General features: G+C 39.4%; 2 protein-coding genes across 2 annotated transcripts; one reads left to right on the top strand and one right to left on the bottom strand.

Annotated features, from left to right (window-relative positions):
* The first annotated feature begins 10372 nt into the window (after positions 1 to 10372).
* On the top strand, positions 10373 to 11985 carry LOC145013867 (dnaJ-related protein SCJ1-like). The gene is made up of 5 exons (XM_078972209.1): positions 10373 to 10647; positions 10766 to 10843; positions 11156 to 11231; positions 11482 to 11555; positions 11645 to 11985. Exons 1-5 carry the CDS (start codon positions 10522 to 10524, stop codon positions 11714 to 11716), a joined length of 426 nt encoding a protein of 141 aa, XP_078828335.1. The 5' UTR covers positions 10373 to 10521; the 3' UTR covers positions 11717 to 11985.
* Positions 11986 to 13069: 1084 nt separating this feature from the next.
* Positions 13070 to 15670, bottom strand: LOC145017590 (Pentatricopeptide repeat (PPR) superfamily protein). The gene is made up of 2 exons (XM_078975589.1): positions 15378 to 15670; positions 13070 to 14992 (listed from the first exon to the last, which is right to left on the bottom strand). Exon 2 carries the CDS (start codon positions 14915 to 14917, stop codon positions 13391 to 13393), a length of 1527 nt encoding a protein of 508 aa, XP_078831715.1. The 5' UTR covers positions 14918 to 14992; positions 15378 to 15670; the 3' UTR covers positions 13070 to 13390.
* Between the last annotated feature and the right edge of the window lie 11511 nt (positions 15671 to 27181).

Genomic DNA, 27181 nt, shown 5'->3' with positions numbered 1-27181 from the left:
AGTGTTTGTCTTGATTAGAATCCACACTATCTCTTGGATGTTTGACAAGGGAGTCTTATAGGTCAAGAGGACAGTGGGAGTCTTAAAGGTCTTGAAAGTCTCAAGAACTAATCAAGAATGAAACCTGAAGTTCCTCACTAGCACACAACTTGAGGTTTATAACCTATCGTGTTGACATATTCTGTGCCCATTCCAATTAAAGTTGGTTTTGCATATGAGTTCTTAGAGTTCTTAATGTGTTGCACAACAACTTGGAAGCAATGGCAGGCCCTTGAGCTGCCAGGTGGCAAGAAATTAAGATTGAGTTCAGTCCATATGAGTTCAGATTTGTCATTATCCTTGTCTTGTGACTATGGCTTTGACAATTCACATGGATAAGAACACATACACCATTAAATCTAAGTGTCATAAGGTTTCTCTCCGATTCATGAAAATGATGGTGAGGAAACACTTTCACTAAGTAGATTTTAGATAGATAGCAATTGTGATATTTGCATTCTCAAGTCGTTAGTGGAGCGTGTGTGCTTTACCGGCACACTAACCTGGACTTGTGGGAAGTGGCAAAAAGGTCTAACCATTATGATTACGGCATCCCTCTTCATAATTGTTTAGACACACAAGTGTGCTATCTAAGGTAAGGTGTATGATTTTGATAAAGTTTTATCAAAACAAACTAGTATCAGAAATCTGAACTTTTGTAAGAAAGTCAGCTGATTTCTGAGTACATGTCAAAGCTAGTGGGAGCATAAGTGTTATGCTAATAATCATCATGTTAGTGGGAGCATGATAATTATGATAAGTATTGCAAGTTAGCAATGTTAATTATAGAAAACAAAAGGTTTCAATTGGGAAAAAGTTGTTTTGCTATAATTAACGGAGAGGAAATTATACTTCATCTCAAATCTATAAGCTTAGATCGTGAGGTTTTAATCATTTAGTCAAGGATATATATGAATTTCACGTTAGAATGGCTCAACATAAGGAAATTCTGTATATGGTTCCATTATTTGCGTTCTAAAATTTGATTATGATTACGGCATCCCTTTTATACTTCATCTCAAATCTATAAGCTTAGATCGTGAGGTTTTAATCATTTAGTCAAGGATATATATGAATTTCATGTTAGAATGGCTCAACATAAGGAAATTCTGTATATGGTTCCATTATTTGCGTTCTAAAATTTGATTATGATTACGGCATCCCTTTTCATAATATGAATTATGAGAACTTGGCAAATAGAAATGGAAATGTTATAGCAAAAGACTGGTTTAGTCTTTATGTGAGACATCATGAATCGTGTCCCATATGCTTCGGATATAGGATCGATTACATGTGCTATAGTTATCTGTTCTAAAAGTTTCCAAATGCCTGGGGCATTAAGAAGGGAAAAGGTTTAGAACTGGATATGACTAAAAGGATTAAACAATTGTCGAGGATAATCTAAGGTTTACCAAAGATTGGTTGCTCAAGGACAGTTGGAAGTATAGTGATAATTCTAGAAGGACCATATTGACATAATCTGTAAGGAGGCAACTCTTGTTCAGAAGTGATAGTCAAAATGGAATCTGGAAATGTTTCAAAGTTAGAATTTTCAATCTGTGTAAGATTAAGGAAACTTAATGCAAGAAGGATGTTTCCAAGGAGCCGATCTCCTTTGGAATGCTCTGTAATGGTTGTTGTCAAGACTTTATGACTTTGTGCATAACCATTACAAGAGGATCAATGCATATAAGTTTAGAATCTAACAGATTTCAGTAAATGACATGAATTTGGAATTCTTGCATTTGCAGTAAGGATTTGGGAGTGTGAAAAGAGAATCATTGAAGTTATGTTCAATTGATCTAGTTCACAAAGTAAAGATCATAGACAAACATAGTATGCATACTTGGTGTATGGCATGACTAGTGTTTAGAAAACATAGTGTACATGCTTGGAGCATGGGACAACTATTGTTTTAAATTCAAGAATAAAGTTGATAGCTGAAACAGTTACAATGAATAATGTGTAATCATATGGTGATAAATAAAAAGTGTTTTATTTATATTCATAAGTTCCGAGACCATATTGGATTCAATTATTATTGTGTTTCACTTTGCATGTTTTGACTTCCCGAATAAACTAGGTTATTCTTCCGGAATGACTAAGTTATCCAAACCATCCACAGTCGGTCATATGTTGGAAGTAGATATGAATTAAGATTGTCATGGGTTGGCTTGTAGAGGTCTAAGGTATTGGACAAATGGCTACAACACTCATGAGTGCTCATAAGTTCTGAGTATTGGATTCAACCCGCACTCATTGGAATCACTTCATGGATTTTATCACGAGTGATCATGAGACGATAATATCTTATATTCTTCAAACCTAGAGATATGAGTTGTTACTATGAGTTGGTTGTACATTGATTGCACGAAATCGCATTTGGTAACTCGGTGCTATAAAACGTGCCTTTGTGTATGATTCAACAAGTAGTAGAACAAGCCATATGAGTCGAAGTTTATCCATTCCTTTTACCTTCGGGATAAAAGCGATATATGTGGGCCCCTCGATGATTTGATGATGACAAATGGAAGTGCTCGGCCGGGCCAGGACTGATTTGATTTGTTCAATTAGTCAGTCGTCAAAAATCGGAAATCGGGAAACAACTAATGGACAGAGAGAATGATTATAATCCATGTCTCAGTCCATATGATATCTAGAATGGAGGAATATATGATCCCTTATCTAATGGACAAGTCGTTGACAAAGATCAGAGTTCATCTACAAGGTCAGAGTTCGACAGAAGCTTTTGAGAGCTACGATTGCTAGTTGGTTCCTGAAGTCATACGCAATAATAGTTTTAGACTTATCTAAGTGGGAGACTGTTGGATTAATGTCTAAGTCCATAACTATAATTGGTAAGACTTGACCCGATCCAGCATGGTCCATTTGGGTTGCATACCATCATGCACTTGGATAGACTATAATGAGAGAAATAAGACACTTATGGTTATTAATATATTATAAGTTCTAGTATATTAATAATAAGAATAATGAGATTATTTAATTAGTATTGATCAAGAATTAATCTAGGATTAATTAAGTGATCAAAAGAAGACTAATTAAATATATGGGTTGATTGAGTAAATCATCCATAATTGTATAGTGGGCTAATGCTCCATGGATTATCTAGTTGGGCCAAAACCCATATGATGCTCCATGGTATATTTGAACCCATGGATCCAAGGAAATGGAAAGTCATGACAATTAGAGTTTACCCTAATTGTATAACTATATAAGCATCTTATTCTTGAGGAAAATCGGCCACTAGTGAGAGTAAGAAAGGGCTAGCCGATTTTCATGAAGTGTAGAACTCTCTCAAGTTATTCTAAGTGTTTTGATGATTGTGAACCATTTGAGGTGTCACACTTGGGGCACTAGGCACTCAAGCTTCATGAAGACATTCTACATCAAAGAGGTATGTATTCTATCTTGTTATATTGATAGTTTTGTATGCTAGATTAGGATAATACCTTGGATGTTCATATTTGCATGTATAATAGAGAAAACATAGATCCAAGGTATTTAGGGTTGCATGTACACTTAGGAGTGTTAGAATGCTCATAACCCAACAGAATCATCCTAGGGGGGAATTGTAATGCCCGTGTTTCTAGGCTAGGGATTAATATTGACATAATAGTCTAGGTTAACCTTTATAACTCATTTTGAATAAATGAAAAGGAATTATGTGAATATTATGTGAATTTTGTGTTTTATGCTTAATTATTAGGATTTAATTAATTAAGAATAAAAATGAGAGTCGAAAATAAATATTAGATAAATCCGATATCTATTAAGAAAGTTGTAGTGGTCGTGACAAGGATTCCGGATATATAAAGAATACCGAAATCCGAGTTATAACGAAGAAATTATGACATGTCGAAGTTCTGCGACAAAACCGGCACGGTGCCGAACAACGTAAAAAGTGAGTTTTTGATAAACTACTTTTTAGCCTTAGTAATCTAAATGGAAGTCGTTGTGTTCGTTAAACCGAGAGTATGTATAAAGAGAACGTCCAAATCTGACTTCGTATGAGGAGGTTATGATTTTTCTAAGTTTCAGCTTAGCACTAGACAGCTACAAACTCGAATTTTGGATCGATTTATTTTTAGCCGACACAACCTAAACAAGAATCATAGGTCTCGTCAATAAGAGTACAACGGTAAAAAGACAGACGAAAACGGATGTCGGATGAAGAGTTTATGAAATTTTAACAGATTTACTGTCCCGGTCTGTTAAAAATAATAATATTAAAATTAAATTCAAAATTAGTCAACGAAGTCTAAACGAAAGTTGTAGAGCATAATTTTACCTACGTGTGCATATAAAGAACATCAAAAAAGAAGCCCGTATGCAAAAGTTATGGATTTTAGAAGTTTTAGCACAAAAATCGAGAAAAAAAAAGCTAAAACCGAGGAATTTCGCATGGTTGGTGTTCAGCCACATCACCCAGAATCTCGCATGCATGCCACATACTCGTTGCTGATTTGACCGAAGGGAAGCCCAACCGAAGCAGGTCGTGTGTCGCCTCGTGTCCGAAGGAGCTTAGTCACCGATGCGCTGTGCAACCTAGAGTCCGACGCGTGCCCATGTGACTCCTCGCATCCGAAGCCGCCTTACCTCGCACCGATGCGTGTCGCACCAGCTTTCTAAGCTTCATAGGCACCACATCCCATCCCTCAAACCCTAAACCTCGGCCCAATCAAAAGCCCACACCTGGACCCTCGCACGTGCGATCCATTTGCCTTATCTTCAGATCTGTTGCCGCGTAGAGTCCTCTCAGCCGTCCGATCAGAAGCCTCACGCCTATAAATAGAAGGGTGCGAGACCTCCCGGGTATATTTTGGAAAAGTGGCATTTTACACCCCTAAACCCATATTTCTTTCATTCCAACTTCCCCCAAAGCCTCGGTATTATACCAAACACCCAAAACATGCCCCGAAGTGCCCGAAGACCCGAAATTTTTTATCTTTTCGGTTTTGAAGCCCAACCCTCGCAGAGCCTGGTTTTTCAATAAAACTCCCGGTTTTATTAGAAACGATTGTTTTAGGAAACGAAGTGTTGCCCGATTATCATTAAATCATGTGAGTGTATAGTTACTTTCATCTTACACATAGATATGAAGTATTTTATATAAAATACGTGTTATGTGAATATATATTGTTTGTTTATTTGAGGTGGATGTTGAAAGAATGATTTATATAGATTGTTAAATAACTTAAACTGTATATGTATTTTTTTTTATCTACAAAATGTTGGGTAAAACATGGGTAGATGAAATAGTTGGTATGTGATGAAAGATGAGTTGGATAAATGAGATGATCGATGATATAGATCATGAGATGAGCGTGAGTGGTGAAATATGAGAGAATCACTTACCCAAACGTTGGCCCCCGTCATTCAACAGAGTATGGATGACAACCATGGACTATTTTAGATGATTTGTGGAACACTAGCAGGCTCGCAACTTGTAAGTGTGTGAACTATATGTTCATCGGTTGTACTCTAAAAACCCATTGACATGTATTGCGGGGAGATTCTTGTAAATAATATTATAAATAAGAGCTATGGAGTTAGTACATGTTGTATAAACCCTGACAGCTATGGACTTAGTGCCTCTTGTATAATCCCCGACAACGATGTGACTTCGTGCCTATTCCTTAGGGTGGATCCTTAGGAATGAGTGATAGTTGATTCTTAGGGTAAATCCTTAAGAAATAAATAAGATAATGGGGTTGGGGTAATTTGGTTGATTGTTTGATGTTTAAGCATAATAAGTTTATTTATTGTGGGTTGAAAACCCTATATGCTCACCAGACTCCTAAGCCTGACCCACTCAACTTTTTATATTACAGGTAGTGGACCCCGAGCATAGTCGGATGATGATGAGTGATTTTTGGATTATAGGCCAGTAGTTGTAAATAACTGTTGTAAGGCTTATACTGTCTTGTTATGCTTTTGATCTGTATCGAAACATGACATCTCGAGGTTTTGATATACAATGAAAATATATATTTCTTAAAGAAAGGTTTTGATAAAATTTTATCATGTCTTGTGTTGGGAACAAATTCCGCAACATCTTTGAAAAGGATTACTCTGATTTTATTTTATAAAGCATAAATTAAATCGGTCTTTTTTGGCCAAGAAAATTGGGGATGTCACAGTTTTGGATTTTGATATGATCCTTCAAGTGTTTTAAAATATTTTAAAGAATTACTAGATGATTATGTCATATTCTTAAACTTAATGATCTAATCATTTCTTTAATATCTTATAATTTTTCATTTTGATTTTCAGTAGATGTTGTAGGTTGACATTTCGAGATGGAGAATCTACCTGTTATAGTTGAAATTTGAGGTTCTATAATTGGATTTCTTTTTATTAACGGAGTAGTTATTATTGATTGAAAATTAGTTTCATTAAATATTATATTCTTAGTTGTATTTGGTGATTCAAGTGATAATAGAGGAGTAAATAATTTATCTATATAAATTATATCTTCTATTTTAAATGTAATACTATGATGAAATTTTGTTAATGCATAATTTATTTGATATGTAATAGTAAACGGATGATTACCTTTTAACATAAAATTTTATCTTAATAATTTATACCGTACAGTAATACTATGACTTAGATTTTTATCTTTAAGACTTAATACTAGTTGAATATTAATATTAAATTTTATTTTTCCTTCAATTAAATTACATTTTCCTTTTGCAATAATACTTTCTTGATTATTAATTATACGATCATCTCTGATTTCTAATTCTATAGGTGTATCTAAATCGCTAAAAGTACTTTTTAAAATTACTTGAATAGTTGATATATGAATATAAGTAATTTTTATTCTATCTACTTCTTTAATATTAGATAATTTATTTCTAATTTGTTGTTTATTTATTTTGGGTATAATAATATTTCTTGAGTTGATTCTATAGGTATTGGTTCTTCTCCTATAATTTTTCCATAACATATAATATTTTTTCTAGAAAAGAAATTTTTTAATGGGTTATGTCTAAAATTATGTTTTTCTGATAGTGTAAAATTTGATTTTTTTATAGCATCTTTATTAATATTATTTTTGTTAATTAAAGCATCAAAAGTGTATCTAGATTCATTTTCTTTGTTATTAATAATGATTGGTGAATTTTCTATTTCTTGAGATATATTTAACAGATTAGTTTTGTAATTTTATCTTCTAGATTTTTTATTTTTTCTTGTTTCCAATTTATACTATTATTTATTATATGTATTGCTTCAATATTGGATATACAATTAACTATTGATATGTTAGAATCTATTTTAAATTTTAAAAGAAATTTTTTAGATTGTTTCAATGTTTTACGAAAAAAAAATTAGCTCTTGTTTATTATTATTTAGATTTGAAAAACTCATGATTATAATTCTATATAAACATAAATATATTTTTGTTTGAGAAATGATGGTGATAATAGCATTTAATATGTCTATTAAATTTTATGATGAGTATGACAAATGACATGCATCAATATAATAACATTTATAATGATGCATGAGGAATATTTTTCTTTTGAATAAAACGGATGAATACTCATATTTATAATAAAAATGATAAGAACGAAACTTAGCTATGATACCAAAATTAAAGACATGGAACTAATAAAAAAAATTAGGATGGAATTATACTTGAATGATGCGTCGGAATGGATTGATGATGGATTGTTTAAATTATAAGAATGATTATATGAATAATCTTGGGTATGTTTGGATAGGGTTCTGCTATTCATAAATAAACAAACTATTTTAAAAGGGGAAGAGCTTTGAGATCAACTCAAGTCTTAGACACTCAAATTTAACTTGTTTATTCATACGGGCAAAGACCCTATTTATAGGCTCAAGAGAGTTGGTTACATAATTGAGTTGCAACCGTTTGATTGCAATATGAAATACATATTTACAATATAGCCCCCTAAACTATTGAGGGTTACATACTTTATTTCATATCTTAGACACTACTTTATATCACATTTTATACCGACAATAATAATCATATAAAGATAAATTACAAATAACTATAATAACAAATAATTACAATTTATTCCATAATGAAAGGATGCGTGTCTTCAATAATGTCTTCAATATGTCATTGCTTTCGTCATTCCATCACAATTAAATACGTGAAATTAATAAAAAATTAGGATGAAATTATACCTGAATGATGCGTCGGGATGGATTGACGATGGATTGTTTAAATTATAAGAATGATTATATGAATAATCTTGGGTATGTTTGGATAGGGCTCTGCTATTCAGAAGTAAACAAACTATTTTAACAGAGGAAGAGCTTTGAGATCAACTCAAGTCTTAGACACTCAAACTTAACTTGTTTATTCATACGGGCAAATGTCCTATTTATAAGCTCAAGAGGGTCGGTTAAATAATTGAGTTGCAATTGTTTGATTGCAATACGACATACATATTTACAATATAACCCCCTAGACTATTGAGGATTACACACTTTATTTCATATCCTAGACACTACTTTATATCACATTTCCTATCGACAATAATAATCATATAAAGACAAATTACAAATAATTATAATGACAAATAATTACAATTCCTTCCACAATGAAAGGACGCGTGTCTTTAATAATGTCTTCAATACGTCATTGTTTTCGTCATTCCTCCCGCCACCGAAAGGACATATATTTCTGAATGATGTGTGCTTTGGTTATTGCTAACATTAGTCTTCCATGAACGGTGTTTCTTCCGTATTGTCTTTACAATGGCTGCAATTATGTCGTGGTGCATGCATGATATGTTTACAAAGCTGTTTTTTTTAGATCATCGGGTAATTCAGTTAAGTGATGTGAAAATTTTTCGAATGGTTGTTCGAAAGTTTTAATTGCTTTAATGCTTCTAGAGTTATTTCACTGTCTGTTAAAGAATAGATAACGAAGGTTTTACTAGCATTATTTACTCTGATTCTTGACTTTTGATCTTTACCACTGCCTACGCGAGATGATGCTAAATAGACACCGGCAAGTGCAAAAATTAAATGGTCTTTTGTAGGTATTTCATGGAGTAGGTCATCTTTTGTTGGTTTTGAGTTGTTGCTTATCCCCATATTTGCGAAAGTAATGCTTGGAACAAGTAATTGAGAATCTTCATCAAAGATTGGATAACTGGAATGCATATTGATAAATAATCCTCTTTCTTGTATTGTAAATCATGTTTTGTAGCTTCTGATTACTGTTTGAACAGCTGATGGGAATTCACTAATGCAATGTAAATTTGTTCCATCAAGATAGATAGTGTCTATGAATCCATGGCTGAAAATAGTCCCATAAAGTCATGAGGTTGGTGAGATCTGCTAGGAATACTACTTTTGGATCTGGTTGCTTGGCTACTGGGTAAAAGTCCATTAAAGAATGGACTTTGTTGTATGAAATGAGGTTGTCCCATAATCTGGCAAATTTTTGAGCAAATGGTTTTTTCATAGCTTCTTTTTCTTTAGTTGATGAAATGGCTTTAAGGGCAATTTTTGCGTTTAGTTGGTTAAAAGATTTTAGGATGGATAATAACAAATAATTACAATTCCTTCCACAATGAAAGGACGTGTGTCTTCAATAATATCTTCAATACGTCATAGATCACCTTGAAATTCCAATGGATAACCAAACCGAAAGGATCCAATGTTCATACAATATTAATCCAATAAATATCCAATTATCATCCAATATTATTATCAAATTAATATCGGACAAAATTACAAATATAGTCAATTCTCTTAATGATTTTGCATATTTGAACAATGGTAGCTGAAGTTGAAGATTGAAGTTCATTTGCTAATCTTATTTAGCGTGATTGTATGTAGTTTAGTTATAATCATCCCGATACAAAATGGATTTGAATTGGATAAATAATGGATAACCAATAAAATATATCCAATGGATAAAGTTATCTAATTCAATATCCAATTAGATCGGTTCGGTTCGGTTGGTATAAAGAATTGAATTAGATTGGTTGACAATATCCAACATTCAATCAATAATTTGATTGGATCGGTTTCGTCAAAATCGATTGGATTTAAAACGATAAACATCTCTTTCTATCTTTTTTCATATTTTTTGATAAGTCAAAAGTTTATGAATTTAATTTATATCAATCACAAATAAATATCAATCATATTAAATATGATATAAGGTAACAAAGTGACTTCTTAACTCGTAATCTCTAAGAAATAAAGTTATTATTGCAACGTTGCAATAATGGTGATAAGTTGGTCGCCGTGGCAACGTATATTTCACAACAAAAACAAGCAGTTAAACACCCAAAGAGAATTACCCCCTTCACATATCATCAAACAAATCTCGTCGGGAACCCAAAAATCTCATCTTTCTGCCGCCGCATCTCTCTTTATCCATCCCTCTTTCTCGGCGCACGAACGCACTAAATCTTCAACGCCACAACAGCAACGGCGACGGCGACGGCGACAATGAGATGGGACGAACTGGAAGGCGATTTTATGCATCACAACGACGAACAAGAACCCCAACAACAAGACCAACAAGACTCTTCGTATCTCAATTTCGATACCCTCTCTCTCATTTCTAAGCCCAAGGTAAAATTTTCTTTATCACTTCGTCGTTTTTGATGTTTCTGTTTATGGAATTTTACTTGATTCTATCACTTCTTTTGATTTTTTTTGTTAATTTCATATGCTATTTGACCGATTTTAGGATTATTATCGAATACTTGAGGTGGATTACGAAGCTACGGAAGAAGAAATTCGGTCCAACTATATTCGTTTAGCTCTGGTTCGTCTTCTCTCCCTCGTTATCTTCTACTCCCCTTTCTGTACTTTGATCCTTGAGATGAAACATACTGATTTCCGACTTTAAAATCATCTGGATTTCGGAATGTTTTTTGTACTTACTTCAAAAATCGAAATCCGATTGATCGGTACCGAAATCTTAGCTTCTGATTTTGTGTCTGATTCATTTATGAATTGAGAAACCCTAATCTTTCAATTGGTATTTACCTATTGATTAAACACCCGATTCCGTTGTTTTCCATGTTTTTGGTTTTGGATATGTGATCTTGATTTTAAGTGCTTTTCTCTTGGACAGAAATGGCATCCAGACAAGCAAAAAGGTGAGGATAGTGCCACATCCAGGTTTCAAGAGATAAACGAGGCATACAAAGGTTGGCATCTCTATAACTATCTTGAAATTCCGTTCTTGTTTTTCATGTTCAATGTCAGTTTCACATATGTTTTGCAGTCTTCACTTTATTTAGCTGATAAGCGAACTTTTTTGGGATCTATATATGAGGGTTTCTTAGCCAATCAATGCGTATCATCAGAAACTAGACATTGCAGTTTTGATACAAATGATCATATGAATTTTATTTCCTAACAATGAGATATCTATTCAATGCATTTCCATTTTTGCAGTTTTGAGTGATCCAATCCGTAAACAAGAATATGACAAGACAGGAATGCTATACCTCTATGATTACAACATTGTGGTAAGCAATAAGCATATCATCATTCATTACTTTTACTTTGATTCCATAGTTCCTCTTCAATAAACTGAATGGAATGGAATGGAATGCAGGATTACCTTAACCGTTACAAGGGTCTTATCTTAACATGCAATGGCCTCGGGATGAAGACATCAATCTTGTGAGAGACACACGCACACTTTGGTACATATGGTTGGTTCTTGAGGCTGTTGATCTTATGGTGGTGCAAGAAGTAATGAATTTGCAGTTTTAGATTTATTACTTACTACTGCGACTATTATGTAAAGCTTTGTATCATGCCAATCGACTCTAGTTTTATGGTTAAAAAATCTTTTAACACCCTATTTGATTGTTTTTTTTACTAAAGTTAAGTAGCCCTATGAGATATAGCAGTAGCGTAAGAGTTTTAATTCCAATGTGGATTGGTGTGTCATCTATAGTGTGATGGTGTATGCCTAATCTATAATGTGTATAAAAGCAAGTTTCGGTTGATATCACAAAGTAATTTACATCAAATCTTGTATTTATTATGGTAATAAATACAAGATTTAATAGATATATTTAAATCCTCACACAAGCTTCACAAAATGATAGAAATGGTCCTTATCCAAAAAAAATTCAACTTGGATCCATCTAATGGACATCATTTGTATGCAAGGTGGAGCATTCATGTAAAAAAATGTTTCATATGGACTATTTTATGGACAAATGGAAAAAACTTAAGGATCATCTTTGAAATTTTGTATTTTAATGTTGAATTTCCACCAAAACATTTGGCCTTGGTAAAGATAGACTTCCTCCACCCTAAGAAAATAGAAACTAAATGGAAAAAGCATAGTAATCCAATATACAATTACGGGAGCAAAACAATAGTCCAAAAAAAAATACATCTATATATATAAATATTAAAACGTCAAGGCTAGAGATAGTTTTTTGTTGTCATGTAGATGTCATATTTGTTTTTTGTTTTGATTATTATTTAAAACAATATAATTTATATGAAATTAAAATTTTCATTAAGCTAAAAACAAGTGCATTATAGAAAACAAGACACTTCAAATTACATAAAAGACAAGACATTTTAAAATTAAAACATAGGAATTATAAAACATAAAAATAAACATCACTTCAGTCCACAGTGCATATTGATACCATTTTGCGCACTCTTTGACAACTTGTGAGCACTCCTGGAAAGATTTGTTATTCTCATGGCGTAATATTTCAAGAACATTGTTAAATAATATTCCAACATTTTCACAATTTGCTCTATTAAATAAAACATCAAACTCTACAACTTTGTTAGTGTGCTTCAACTTGGTGTAGATTTGTTCTTTGCTTCACTAGCAACCCTGACTCATTGAGTTGTGAAACCAAAAAGATGACCCATTTACATAGTCGTTGACCATCAGGTCCTCTTGTACATCGACCCATATACAGGTCAAAGCTGGTTCAAGAATGAGCCATTCAGAGGTTTATAAGTGTTGAATGTTTGAATGAGATGAACGTTTGAATGGAAAAAAGTTAAAAAGGTTGTTGGTATTTATTTTGGTTGAAAAGAAATGAAGTCACATTTATAATATCTAGAATACGTAAACTATTTGAATTACAAAAAATAAAATTCAATAAACTATTCCAACACTATCTAAACATGTCAAAATATGCCATATTTATTGTGTTCAAAACTTCAAATGCTACTACTACTTCCACATGCACGACATTCTTCTGCTTTCATTTGTACATCACGCATCAAAACCTGTCAATATATCAACAAGTTCAAATGCTGCTTTTACTTATACATCATGCATCAAAACATGTACATTCAATCTCAATTTTCACCATTATTCTTGATTCCCTCTATTAATCAACCCATCAAGAACTTCAAAGGTACCCAACAATCTTCTCCCCCTACACACCACCTCAACAACCCGACCCCACACCCTCAACTCCGGGTTAAACCCCATCACCGCCAATGCCGCCACCACCGCCGCCGCCTCCTCCCCCCTTCCACCTTCACAAAGCCCAACCACCAACTCATTTGACGTGGCAAAATGAGGCACAAATCCTCTACTCAACATCACACCAACCAACCCTGTTGCCTTCTCCAAATCCCCTAATTTAATCAATGAATTCAACACAATCCTATAACTCGATTTATCCAAATAAACACCTCCTTCATAACTCAACCTCTCAAGCATCTCAAAAGCTTCATAAGTTCTATCAAATCTACATAACCCCACAAGAATCACATTAAAAGTAATCGTGTCCCCTTTACAATCATTTTCCTCCATTTCTTTCAAAACCCTAATCCCTTCATCAATTTCACCCGCTCTACACATACAATTAATCAAAGTGGTGTACAAGATTTTATCGGGTCGTAACCCGACCCGTTTCATTTCGTTAAAAACATTTTTCGCTTCTTTTAAATCACCTATTTTGCAAAATCCGTTCATTAAAGTTGAGTAGTTGAATACATTTGGATTGCACCCGTTTTTTGTCATGAAGTCAACTATCTTCATGGCTCGGTCAACCTTTCCAGACTTACAAAACCCGTTAATTAAAATGTTGTAAGTCAAAGGATCGGGTGTGATTCGCTCTTTTGAAACCATTTGTTCGAAAAGATCGATTGCTTCTTCGAGTTTTCCACTTTGGCAAAAACCCTCCATTAGAGTTGAGTATGTGATCAAATTAGGGTAAGAAACTTCTGAAAGTTTCATCTCTTTTATGACCTCAATAGCAGAGTCAAGATTTCCATTCTTGCAATGATGTTTGACCAAAATGTTGAAGATGCATGTGTTAGGATGTAAATCGAGGGTCCTTTTGGAATCTAAGAGGAAATTTCTTGCTAAATCGACTTGATTTGAATCAACCAAAAGATTTAGACATGTGCTCACGGCTTTTAAAGAGGGCTTTTCGCGAACAATTGGTTGGATTTTATCGAACATTTCAATAACCCTTTTATGAAGTGAAGATTTTGAGAAATGTGTCATGAGATCAAGGAATATACTTTCATGGAATTTGCAGGTTTCATAGCTCATTTGATGAAGAATGGAATCGACTTCTTTGAAGTGTTTTGAGCGTGCGAGTTTGTGAAGGGTAATGGCGTAAGTGGAGTGGTTGTGATTGAAACCTCTTTGATTAGCAACTGTTTTAAAGATTGTAAGGATTCGATGTGGATCTTTCTCACGTTTTATTAATCTGATGGCTGATTCATGAGAAATGTATTTAGGGTTTTTTGGGGTTTGTGTGATGGTGGTTGAAGGGTCTGGTTTTTGGGATCTGGATTTTGCATAAACAAGGGGGGAGATCCATGGAACCATTGAAGGTTCTTTAGAAAAAGAAGTAGAGAACCATCGTATCTTATCCATGTTAAGGGTTTAGGGTTTAGGGTTTTGATGACAGTTCTTAAACACACCAACTTCAAGTCCTAATAATCTAGAGTCCTGCAAGGTTACACAAGATACAAGGTAAAATTCCAATTGAAACTTGGATACTTAAAAAAGAACACAAAATTCATAGCAATGGAGCAAAAGTTTCTTTTACAACAATAGACGAAATTGAAAGTTGAGAGGCTAAAATGGCATCAAGTATCAACAGAGATCGCTCTATTGCCGTTCTAGATTGCTCGATTACATTGTCTGTTACCAACAGTGGCGGATACAATACTATGGCTAGGGTTTTTATATTATGAACAAAATGAAAGAAACCATAAACTACAAACTGAAGAAGCACATATAAGAAGAATAAGGAATCGTAACCGAATATAGTGTGGATAATTTCGTTTCTATTGCGTATATACAGAGTTAGTAGAAGCAGATGTGATTTTACCTTGATTATCGGATGAGAGGGTTGCAACAGTAGCTTGTATTACCAGATGACAAAACTTGAGAAAAGAAGGATTAAAGACAAGAAAATTCGAGCAGGGGAAGATCCTGATTCCACCAGCGTAACTGCGTAAGTGGAAAGAAACATCCTGATATTAGGGCGAACCTATGGAACTGGAGTACTGGACGAAGTGACGAACCTATGGAACTGCGTAAATGGAAAGAAACATCCTGAGATTTGGACGAAGATGATGGGGGTGTTTGGATAATAATTACCTCTAACAAAAAGTGAGATATTAACCATTTAACAGAAGTCCTTTGTAATTCGTTTTTATTGTTGAAGTTGATAAATACACCACGCTTGCGTTGTGTAAAAATATTATATGGGATAATGATTTAGGAGGTAACAACGTTTTCGTTTGTTTATATTAGGTCTCTAACGTATTTTTTGTTTGTATTACATAATTAAGGTTGTTATAATCGTTTATAAATAATATTTTTTACCGGTTTCTTTCTGTTAAAATGATTATTTGTAAACAGTTAGAATAACCTGGTGTAATACACAAAAAAAAAAAAAAAAAAAAATACATAAGGATCTAAAATGGACAAACAAGAAACCTTATTACCCTCCTAAGATTTTTAGTATTTATTATTTTGAATATATATTTTTAAGATTTTTAGTATTTATTTTTATATGTGTATTTCATATAAAGTTGTTGAAATTAAAAAGAATAAAAAGTAGAAACGTTTGGATTGGATTTTGTAACCACATCATCTGGTTAACATCTATCACAACAAAACCTCTAGCAAGGAGCTAGAGAGAAAAACAAATGAAGGTTGGATTGGATTTTGTAACCACATCACGGATAGATGAAAACACAGGAAGGTCCAAATGAAGCCAATGCCCAATCCGACTCCAAACCTGATCAGCAACCGAAACTACAACAACAAATGCTTCACACTTTCTTGAGAATTATGACACATAGGACATAATAAGGAATCTATCACCACCCTCTTTCGACCGGTTTAGCTCTTACCAGAATGTGATCCAAAAGCACACACCATAAAAAATATTAATTTTAATAGGGATAAAACGGTTCCACCTAGTAGGCATACTACCCATAAGAAGCGTCATATCATTAACTCAATTTCCATGCTGATTTAACAATAAAGATACTCGACGATTCAAGCTCCTAATACCACTTATCCGACATTTCCCCTATGCGAATAGGATTTAATATCTCCACAAGATAATCAAATTGTGTCGATTCAGCCCCTCCTCTAATCCCCGACGCCAATGAAAATAACATCCCCCTAAATCCCATTATTCACTTACTCGAGCATCTTGATTAAAAGCCAAAGCACAGAGCCTCCCGAACCACTCCCTAAGAGAAATATCCAAGCACCAAACATCCTTCTAAAACCTCGTTTGAGTCCCATCCCCCACCACTCTATACATGGAATTAGAAGGAATGCAACCATTCTTATGGAGATGATTAATAGATCCTACAATCTTTTGACAAACACCCCCTCCAGTTCCTATTCTCGAATCGTCCGAAAAAACCACCACCTTCCCCATGACAAAATTTGACAATTTTAACCCAAAGAGCTCCCTTGTCATTAAGAAACCGCCACTTCCATTTATAAAGAACCCCGAGGTTAAAAGCATCCAAACTACCAAGCCCAAGACCTACAAGTTTTCTTATTTAAAAAGTAAAAATTTACTATAGGGGTTTATAGTTTCATACGGTGATAATAACTTAGGAGGGTAATAACGTTTCCCGTTTGTCTGTAACGACCCGTTCCCGGTATGTTGATTTATTGGTAATTGTAGTGAGTTTTTCTAGAGGGACTCGGCGAGTTCTAGCCTGACTCGCCGAGTCGGGTCGCGTCTGAGGGCACGCGTGAGCCGGGGACTCGACGAGTCCATATCCCCGACTCGGCGAGTCCACCTGTCTGGGTGAAACCCTAGATTTCCCGGGTTGCCCACTATTTATACCACCTTATAGCCTCCATTCTCGCCTCCCTCACCCTGAGAACACAGTGTTAGAGCCCCAAACCTCCATTGAAGAGCTTATATGTGTTTTGGTGCCATTTTGTGAAGGTGTGAAGAAGGAGAAGAAGGAAGAAGCAAGGAGAAGTGTTGTAGTGCAAAGATCCAAGGCCAAATCAGAGCTAATAGAGGTATTTTCGGAGTTCCATCTTGTTATATGCTTTAAACTTCCATTAGAGCTCTCCTAAGAGCTAGTTGATGCTTGTTCCAAGCCTTACACTTGCATGAATGTCTTATTAAGTCGGAATATCTATGGATCTGAATGTTGGGGTGTTGTAGAGCCCAGATCTACTGTCTTTTTGGAGTTATATTGCATGATAACCATAGATCTACCCATTTTATGTATCTTTTAGCCTTATTTCCCTTATTCATGAGGTTGTGCACGTAAAGTTGGAAACTTTACGTGGTAAAACAGCTTATTGGACTCAGATCTATCAATTGTATGCATTGGATTCAAACAAAATCAAGTAGAAATCAGTTGCATGGCGGCGACTCGGCGAGTCGGAAGAACGACTCGACGAGTCGGGTCGCGAGTCCCGAGTCCTTCAGTTTTATCAGTGTCGAGTGTACGAGGTGAGTTAGAGAGTGGAATCAGCGAGTTGAGAGTGGACTCAGTGATGGAGGGACTCGACGAGTTTGTTCATACAACTCGGCGAGTCCAAGGCAATCTTCTTGGGATCAAGAACAACTCGTCGAGTCTGTTCATACGACTCGGCGAGTCGGATGAAGATTGTCTGGGTTCTTGGATCAAGAGGGTACTCGTCGAGTCGATGCCAGACTCGACGAGTAGCAGTGAGCAGAAGTGAAAAGTGAGAGTAGGACTCGGCGAGTTGGGTGGCCAACTCGGCGAGTCAGCCCAAAAGAGAGTTGACTTTGACCAAGGGTAAAAGAGTCATTTTACCCCAAGCACAGTGTTTAGTATTTGATTGAGTGTGTTTATGGACTTGTAGCCGAGGAGATTCAGGAGCAGCCGCCGTTAGCTTCCCGAGCCACACACTCAGCAGCCAGCTTACGAGTTGAGTTTCCTTCCAGTAGGAACGGGTCTAAGGCCACAATGCCGGCCCGTTCAGTTAGCAGTAGTTTCCGGATTTAGGTCCGATGCAGCAGTTAGTATGTTCGATGCCTTCGTGGTTCGAACAGGATTTGCGTGCTATGTTTTATGTGTTAAGTATTATGTGTTCCGGGCCACGGCCCGATGTAGCATGTCGTATATGTGTTATGCTAGTTGATGTGTTATGCTATGCCATGTTCAGTCAGTTCCGGACTTCGGTCCGATGCAGTTAGTTCCGGACTTCGGTCCGATGCAGTTTCCGGGCTTCGGCCCGATGCAGTGGGCAAGGCCCAATATGTGTTTATATGTTATTGTATGGTATGTGGTAGTTTGGGGGAGCTCACTAAGCTTCGTGCTTACAGTTTCAGTTTTGGTTTCAGGTACTTCCGCAAGCAAAGGGAAGAGCTCGGGGTGACAGCATCGCACACACCACAACATAGCTTTATCCTGGGGGATGTCTCTTGATGTTTTGGATTGATGTAGTATGATACAGTTTTCCGCACAATATTTTATTATGTTTTGGGGATACATCGCGTATGTTTTATGTTATGATACTTATATTATGGTTTTGATTATATGGAAAAACGAAAATTTCTGGGTCGTGTTTTTGGGTCGTTTCAAGTTGGTATCAGAGCCCTGGTTTGAGGGATTCGGATACACTTCCGGGTGTATCTGAACTCAAACTAAGGGAAATAAAAGATGTTAATAAAAATGTTTTACCAAAAAGAATTTTGAAAGCACTCGGAAAGAAAGAATTGTTTTTAACAAAGATAGAGGTGTGTGCATGCGGTCAGCCGAGCTCAAGTAAGTACTCCCAGACTACCCATACAAGTTATTTGTTCAGTTCAGTTTCAGTAGAACAGCATGCTAGTATAGGGCTAAGGATCTAGGAGAATGCCTTATGTGCCTGCTTATGTGTTACAGCTTTATGAGTATTGCATGCTAGAATTGAGTAGACAGCAGTAGGATAGCCTGTTTAGGTTATGCCTGATAGTAGGAGCTTAGCATCCTATGCTAGTGCAGTTTCTTGTTATAAGAATAGTTTTGCCTGAGTCTATTTCCCGTGTCCGAATGCTGCTTGCTTCGTGCTTAGTGGGGTTCTGAGTAGTGGGAGTTAGCCATTAGGTGAACACGTCACACCACATGTGATCAGGTTTGAATAATCCCAGAGTGCTGGAACTGGCTCTACTGCGCAGCTCTTGTTTGAGTCCAACCGTTGTAGGGACGGATCTTTTACTTGAAGGATTATCTGATCCTCATCACATGTGATGGTGTTTAGGTGGTGGCTAACTGGCATTATGAGGAGACCTACAGCAGCTGAGGACCAGTCGCGTCGAGCTTGAAGTTTCCCTAGGGCAAGCCTAGGATGAGAGTAGCAGAGAATGGCAGTAGTAGAAGTGACTTGGTGGAGTCAAGGCGGTTCTTGAGGAAAGTACGGATAGATGTGGAAGGTAGTAGGGGCCCATACTACTGAAAGCAGAGGATCCGTACTTGAATTAAGGAAGGCCAAGACAAGACCAGGAAGCTAGTAGTAGTATCATGATCCCTTGAGATATTTCAGTGTTCTAATGTTGTTATGATATGTTTCAGAATGGTAGTTTTGCGTCCGAGGCCAGTAGCCGACAGTTCAGATGCCGGAGGGGGATCAGGATCGGGATCAGGCCCGGAGGCCGGGCAGATGGATGAGCAGACTAGGGAGTTCCTTTCTTCTGAGGTTACCCGCATCATACTAGAGCAGACTCCTGTGATCTTTGGTTAGATCAAGGAGGGTATTTTAGAGCTGATGGATGAGCGATTGAGTACTTTCCGTGCTGAGATGGCGGCCGTGATGGGGTCGCGCACACTTACGTTCAGAGAGTTCAGGGCATGCGGGGCTCCAGACTATCATGGGGCGCGGGACCCCATAGCGAGTACCAGGTGGTTGGCGGATGTGGCCAACGCATTCCGCACTAGCAGATGTCCCGAGGGGGACAAGGTCAGATTGGCGTCCTGTCTTCTGAAGGACAGGGCACGAGACTGGTGGGAGGAGGTCGGACATGCCATCGGGGATGGTGCGGCACTGGATGCCATGACCTGGACTGATTTCTCTACCAGGTTCAGAGCGGAGTTTGCACCGGTCATCGAGGTGCAACAGTTAGCTAGGGAGTTCCAGGATCTTACCCAGACTACCGAGACAGTGGCGGAGATCACCGCCAAGTTCAGGGAGAGGGCCCTTCTTGTTCCTCAGTATGCAGCTGATGAGGAGATGAAGAAGGCCCGTTACCATGAGATGCTGCGGAGTGACATTCGCATGTTTGTGAGCCGGTCCAGTTGTAAAACACTGGACGACACGATTGCTAGAGCCAGAGAGAGGGAGATTGATCTCGAGATGGAGAAGAAGAGGAAACCGGAGGCGGTTTCGGGTTCAGGCAGTGTGGGCAAAAAGCCCAAGGTTTCAGATCACAGGTCCAGGGGTAAGCAGAGCCACGGTCGGTGTGGCAAGTGTGGGAGGTTGCACGAGGGGGCGTGCAAGGCAGGGAGTTCCGGCTGCTACAAGTGCGGTCGGACTGGGCATTTGAGTAGAGATTGTACGACCCCTGCCACTACGGTTACAGCATCAGATCTGATTTGCTTTCAGTGCAATCAGAGGGGACACAAAAGGTCCCAGTGTCCCAGTTTAGCTGCAGCAGGGAAGGTGGTTGCACCTGCCCCTGCCACCTTGAGGATTACGGATGGCCGGCAGGGCCGAGCTGATGCGCCAGTGGCGAAGAGTAGGGCATTTCAGATGACAGCAGAGGAGGCGCGAGCGACTCCTGATGTGGTGACGGGTATGAATCTTTCCTTCATCTTTTGTTATTATATCGTTTGTATATTATTTGATGATATGTTTTATTTAGGGTCGTTCTCGGTGAACGGCATCCCTGCTTTGGTATTGTTCGATTCGGGGGCTACCCGATCATTTGTATCGCTTGCGCTTAGCAAGAGACTTAGCAGAGCTCCCGAGGAGCTGGATTGCCCACTAGAGGTTGAGATAGCAGATGATAGGACCATGAGGGTCGGCAGAGTACATAGAGGGTGTTCCCTTCAGATATTTGATGAGCAGTTTTCAGTGGACCTGGTTCCTATTCCCCTGCGTGGGAATAAAGTTATTGTGGGCATGGATTGGCTGAGCCCCAATGGGGCGGTGATTGATTGTGAGCTACAGCTAGTGAGGGTTCGCACTCCCAGTTGGGGAGAGATAGTGATTCAGGGCGAGAGGCCCCAGCGAGGACCGATCTTTTGTTCCGCCGCGAGGGCGAGGCGCTATGTTCAACAAGGTTGCGCCGGTTTTGTAGCTTACGTCTTGGATGCCCGGGAGAAGGGCAAGACGGCGATTAATGATGTTCCTGTTGTTCGTGACTACCCGGATGTATTTCCCGAGGATTTGCCGGGGATACCTCCAGAGAGGCAGGTTGAGTTCAGGATCGACCTAGTTCCTGGTGCGGCTCCGATAGCCAAAGCACCGTATCGACTTGCTCCCCCTGAGATGCAGGAGTTGTCTACACAGCTTCAGGAGCTGTTAGACAAGGGTTTCATTCGGCCGAGCAGTTCGCCTTGGGGAGCGCCGATCTTATTTGTGAGGAAGAAGGATGGGTCGCATCGTATGTGCATTGATTATCGGGAGTTGAACAAAGTGACGGTAAAGAACCGTTACCCACTTCCGAGGATAGATGACTTGTTTGATCAGCTTCAGGGAGCGTCTTGGTTCTCCAAGATCGATCTACGCTCCGGTTATCATCAGATGAGGGTTAGAGATGAGGATGTACAGAAGACTGCTTTCAGGACCCGGTATGGTCATTATGAGTTCGTGGTGATGCCATTTGGGCTCACCAATGCCCCAGCCGCGTTCATGGACCTCATGAACCGCGTGTGCAGACCGATGCTGGATCGGTCAGTGATAGTGTTTATAGATGACATCTTGGTGTATTCCAAGACCCAGGGGCAGCATGAGGAGCACCTGCGGGAGGTGTTGGAGACTTTGAGGAGGGAGAGACTTTTCGCAAAGTTCTCCAAGTGTGAGTTCTGGTTGCGCGAGGTGCAGTTTCTTGGTCATGTCGTCAACCAGAAGGGTATTTTGGTAGATCCGGCCAAGATTGAGGCCGTGATGCAGTGGGAGGTCCCGAGGTCTCCATCTGAGATTCGGAGCTTCCTGGGGTTGGCAGGGTATTATCGGAGATTTATTCAGGACTTCTCCAAGATAGCAGTGCCGCTCACCCGACTAACCAAGAAGTCGGTGGTTTTTCGTTGGGGGCCTGAGCAGCAGGCGGCGTTCGAGACTCTCAGGCAGAGATTGTGCGAGGCCCCGATCCTTACCTTGCCAGAGGGAGTAGAGGATTTCGTAGTCTATTGTGACGCTTCGATCACAGGTATGGGAGCAGTATTGATGCAGCGAGGCCATGTGGTAGCTTATGCCTCGAGACAGTTGAAGCCTCACGAGGCTAATTATCCTACCCACGATTTGGAGCTGGGGGCGGTTGTGTTTGCCCTCAAGATTTAGAGACATTACCTTTATGGGGTCCGCTGTACTATATACATGGATCACAAGAGTTTGAGATATCTTATGGATCAGCCGAGTTTGAACATGAGGCAGAGGAGATAGTTAGACGTGCTGAAGGACTATGACTGTGAGATCCTTTATCATCCAGGGAAGGCCAATGTGGTGGTCGACGCCCTGAGCCGCAAGGTGTCGACGGCCCCTATCAGAGATCTGTGTATGAGGATGACAGTGATCACTCCGTTGTTGGAGCGGATCAAGGAGGCTCAGATGGAGGGCCTCAAGGAGGAGAGGCAGAAGTGTGAAAGGATAGTGGGCCGAGTAGCTTCATTTGATTACGACAGTCGTGGTTTGTTGACACTTCATGGTAGGATATGGGTACCGTACTGGGGTGGGGTACGACAAGTATTGATGGACGAGGCTCATAAGTCTCGGTTTTCTATCCACCCAGGGGTGACGAAGATGTATCGAGATCTTCGACCTGATTATTGGTGGCCCTGCATGAAGCGAGATGTCGCTTGGTATGTGGAGAGATGTTTGACCTGCCGGAAGGTCAAGGCGGAGCACCAGAGACCTCACGGCAAGATGCAGCCGTTAGACATTCCCGTGTGGAAATGGGAGGACATCACCATGGATTTTGTCACCAAACTCCCTAGGACCGCACGCGGGGTGGACTCGATATGGGTAGTAGTGGATCGGTTGACGAAGAGTGCCCATTTTATTCCGATTCAGGAGAGTATATCGGCGGAGAAGTTAGCCGATATCTATGTGCGAGAGATTGTGGCACGTCATGGAGTGCCGGTATCGGTGGTGTCGGACCGAGATGTTCGTTTCACGTCCAGATTCTGGAAGCGATTCCACGATGAGATGGGTACTCGTCTCCATTTCAGCACCGCTTTTCATCCTCAGACTGACAGGCAGAGCGAGAGGATGATTCAGACTCTCGAGGACATGCTTAGGGCATGTGTTCTAGATTTTGGGGGCAGTTGGGATACGTATCTTCCGTTAGCGGAATTCTCGTATAACAACAGTTATCATGCGAGCATTGATCGACCTCCTTTTGAGATGTTATATGGCAGGAAGTGCAGGACCCCGATTTGTTGGGGCGAGGTCGGTCAGCGAGTCATCGGGAGCACCGAAGTGGTGCTCAAGACGACTGAGTTGATCCAGCAGGTCCGTAGTAGGCTGTAGACTGCGCAGAGTCGGCAGAAGAGCTACGCCGACAGGAGGCGTTCGGACTTGGAGTTCCAGGTGGGAGATATGGTTCTTCTGAAAGTCTCACCTTGGAAAGGTGTCATCCGGTTCCGGAAGAGGGGCAAATTGGGCCCCAGATTTATTGGTCCCTTCAGGGTTTTGGCCCGGGTGGGTCGGGTTGCTTATCGGTTAGATCTTCCTGAGGAGCTTAGTCTAATACACAACACCTTCCACGTGTCGCAGTTGAGGAAGTGTTTGGTGGATGAGACAGCAGTCGTTCCCTTAGAGGACATTCAGGTTGATAGCGGCCTAAATTATATCGAGAAGCCGGTCGCGATTCTGGAACGGAAGACCAAGACCTTGAGGAACAAGGTAATTCAGCTAGTAAAGGTGCAGTGACAGCACCGGAAGGGGTCTGAATGGACGTGGGAGGCTGAGGAGGAGATGAGAGCGCACTACCCGGAGTTATTCGCAGATCCAGCCGCAGCAGACTTCGAGGACGAAGTCTGAGACAAGTGGGGGAGAATTGTAACGACCCGTTCCCGGTATGTTGATTTATTGGTAATTGTAGTGAGTTTTTCTAGAGGGACTCGGCGAGTTCTAGCCTGACTCGCCGAGTCGGGTCGCGTCTGAGGGCACGCGTGAGCCGGGGACTCGACGAGTCCATATCCCCGACTCGGCGAGTCCACCTGTCTGGGTGAAACCCTAAATTTCCCGGGTTGCCCACTATTTATACCACCTTATAGCCTCCATTCTCGCCTCCCTCACCCAGAGAACACAGTGTTAGAGCCCCAAACCTCCATTGAAGAGCTTATATGTGTTTTGGTGCCATTTTGTGAAGGTGTGAAGAAGGAGAAGAAGGAAGAAGCAAGGAGAAGTGTTGTAGTGCAAAGATCCAAGGCCAAATCAGAGCTAATAGAGGTATTTTCGGAGTTCCATCTTGTTATATGCTTTAAACTTCCATTAGAGCTCTCCTAAGAGCTAGTTGATGCTTGTTCCAAGCCTTACACTTGCATGAATGTCTTATTAAGTCGGAATATCTATGGATCTGAATGTTGGGGTGTTGTAGAGCCCAGATCTACTGTCTTTTTGGAGTTATATTGCATGATAACCATAGATCTACCCATTTTATGTATCTTTTAGCCTTATTTCCCTTATTCATGAGGTTGTGCACGTAAAGTTGGAAACTTTACGTGGTAAAACAGCTTATTGGACTCAGATCTATCAATTGTATGCATTGGATTCAAACAAAATCAAGTAGAAATCAGTTGCATGGCGGCGACTCGGCGAGTCGGAAGAACGACTCGACGAGTCGGGTCGCGAGTCCCGAGTCCTTCAGTTTTATCAGTGTCGAGTGTACGAGGTGAGTTAGAGAGTGGAATCAGCGAGTTGAGAGTGGACTCAGTGATGGAGGGACTCGACGAGTTTGTTCATACAACTCGGCGAGTCCAAGGCAATCTTCTTGGGATCAAGAACAACTCGTCGAGTCTGTTCATACGACTCGGCGAGTCGGATGAAGATTGTCTGGGTTCTTGGATCAAGAGGGTACTCGTCGAGTCGATGCCAGACTCGACGAGTAGCAGTGAGCAGAAGTGAAAAGTGAGAGTAGGACTCGGCGAGTTGGGTGGCCAACTCGGCGAGTCAGCCCAAAAGAGAGTTGACTTTGACCAAGGGTAAAAGAGTCATTTTACCCCAAGCACAGTGTTTAGTATTTGATTGAGTGTGTTTATGGACTTGTAGCCGAGGAGATTCAGGAGCAGCCGCCGTTAGCTTCCCGAGCCACACACTCAGCAGCCAGCTTACGAGTTGAGTTTCCTTCCAGTAGGAACGGGTCTAAGGCCACAATGCCGGCCCGTTCAGTTAGCAGTAGTTTCCGGATTTAGGTCCGATGCAGCAGTTAGTATGTTCGATGCCTTCGTGGTTCGAACAGGATTTGCGTGCTATGTTTTATGTGTTAAGTATTATGTGTTCCGGGCCACGGCCCGATGTAGCATGTCGTATATGTGTTATGCTAGTTGATGTGTTATGCTATGCCATGTTCAGTCAGTTCCGGACTTCGGTCCGATGCAGTTAGTTCCGGACTTCGGTCCGATGCAGTTTCCGGGCTTCGGCCCGATGCAGTGGGCAAGGCCCAATATGTGTTTATATGTTATTGTATGGTATGTGGTAGTTTGGGGGAGCTCACTAAGCTTCGTGCTTACAGTTTCAGTTTTGGTTTCAGGTACTTCCGCAAGCAAAGGGAAGAGCTCGGGGTGACAGCATCGCACACACCACAACATAGCTTTATCCTGGGGGATGTCTCTTGATGTTTTGGATTGATGTAGTATGATACAGTTTTCCGCACAATATTTTATTATGTTTTGGGGATACATCGCGTATGTTTTATGTTATGATACTTATATTATGGTTTTGATTATATGGAAAAACGAAAATTTCTGGGTCGTGTTTTTGGGTCGTTTCAAGTTGGTATCAGAGCCCTGGTTTGAGGGATTCGGATACACTTCCGGGTGTATCTGAACTCAAACTAAGGGAAATAAAAGATGTTAATAAAAATGTTTTACCAAAAAGAATTTTGAAAGCACTCGGAAAGAAAGAATTGTTTTTAACAAAGATAGAGGTGTGTGCATGCGGTCAGCCGAGCTCAAGTAAGTACTCCCAGACTACCCATACAAGTTATTTGTTCAGTTCAGTTTCAGTAGAACAGCATGCTAGTATAGGGCTAAGGATCTAGGAGAATGCCTTATGTGCCTGCTTATGTGTTACAGCTTTATGAGTATTGCATGCTAGAATTGAGTAGACAGCAGTAGGATAGCCTGTTTAGGTTATGCCTGATAGTAGGAGCTTAGCATCCTATGCTAGTGCAGTTTCTTGTTATAAGAATAGTTTTGCCTGAGTCTATTTCCCGTGTCCGAATGCTGCTTGCTTCGTGCTTAGTGGGGTTCTGAGTAGTGGGAGTTAGCCATTAGGTGAACACGTCACACCACATGTGATCAGGTT

Source organism: Lactuca saligna, chromosome 9 (genome assembly GCF_052625555.1).
Source record: "Lactuca saligna cultivar CGN05327 chromosome 9, ASM5262555v1, whole genome shotgun sequence".
NCBI lineage: Eukaryota > Viridiplantae > Streptophyta > Magnoliopsida > Asterales > Asteraceae > Lactuca > Lactuca saligna.
Note: the sequence above shows the minus strand (reverse complement) of the source record. Positions and strands in the feature narration are given on the sequence as shown.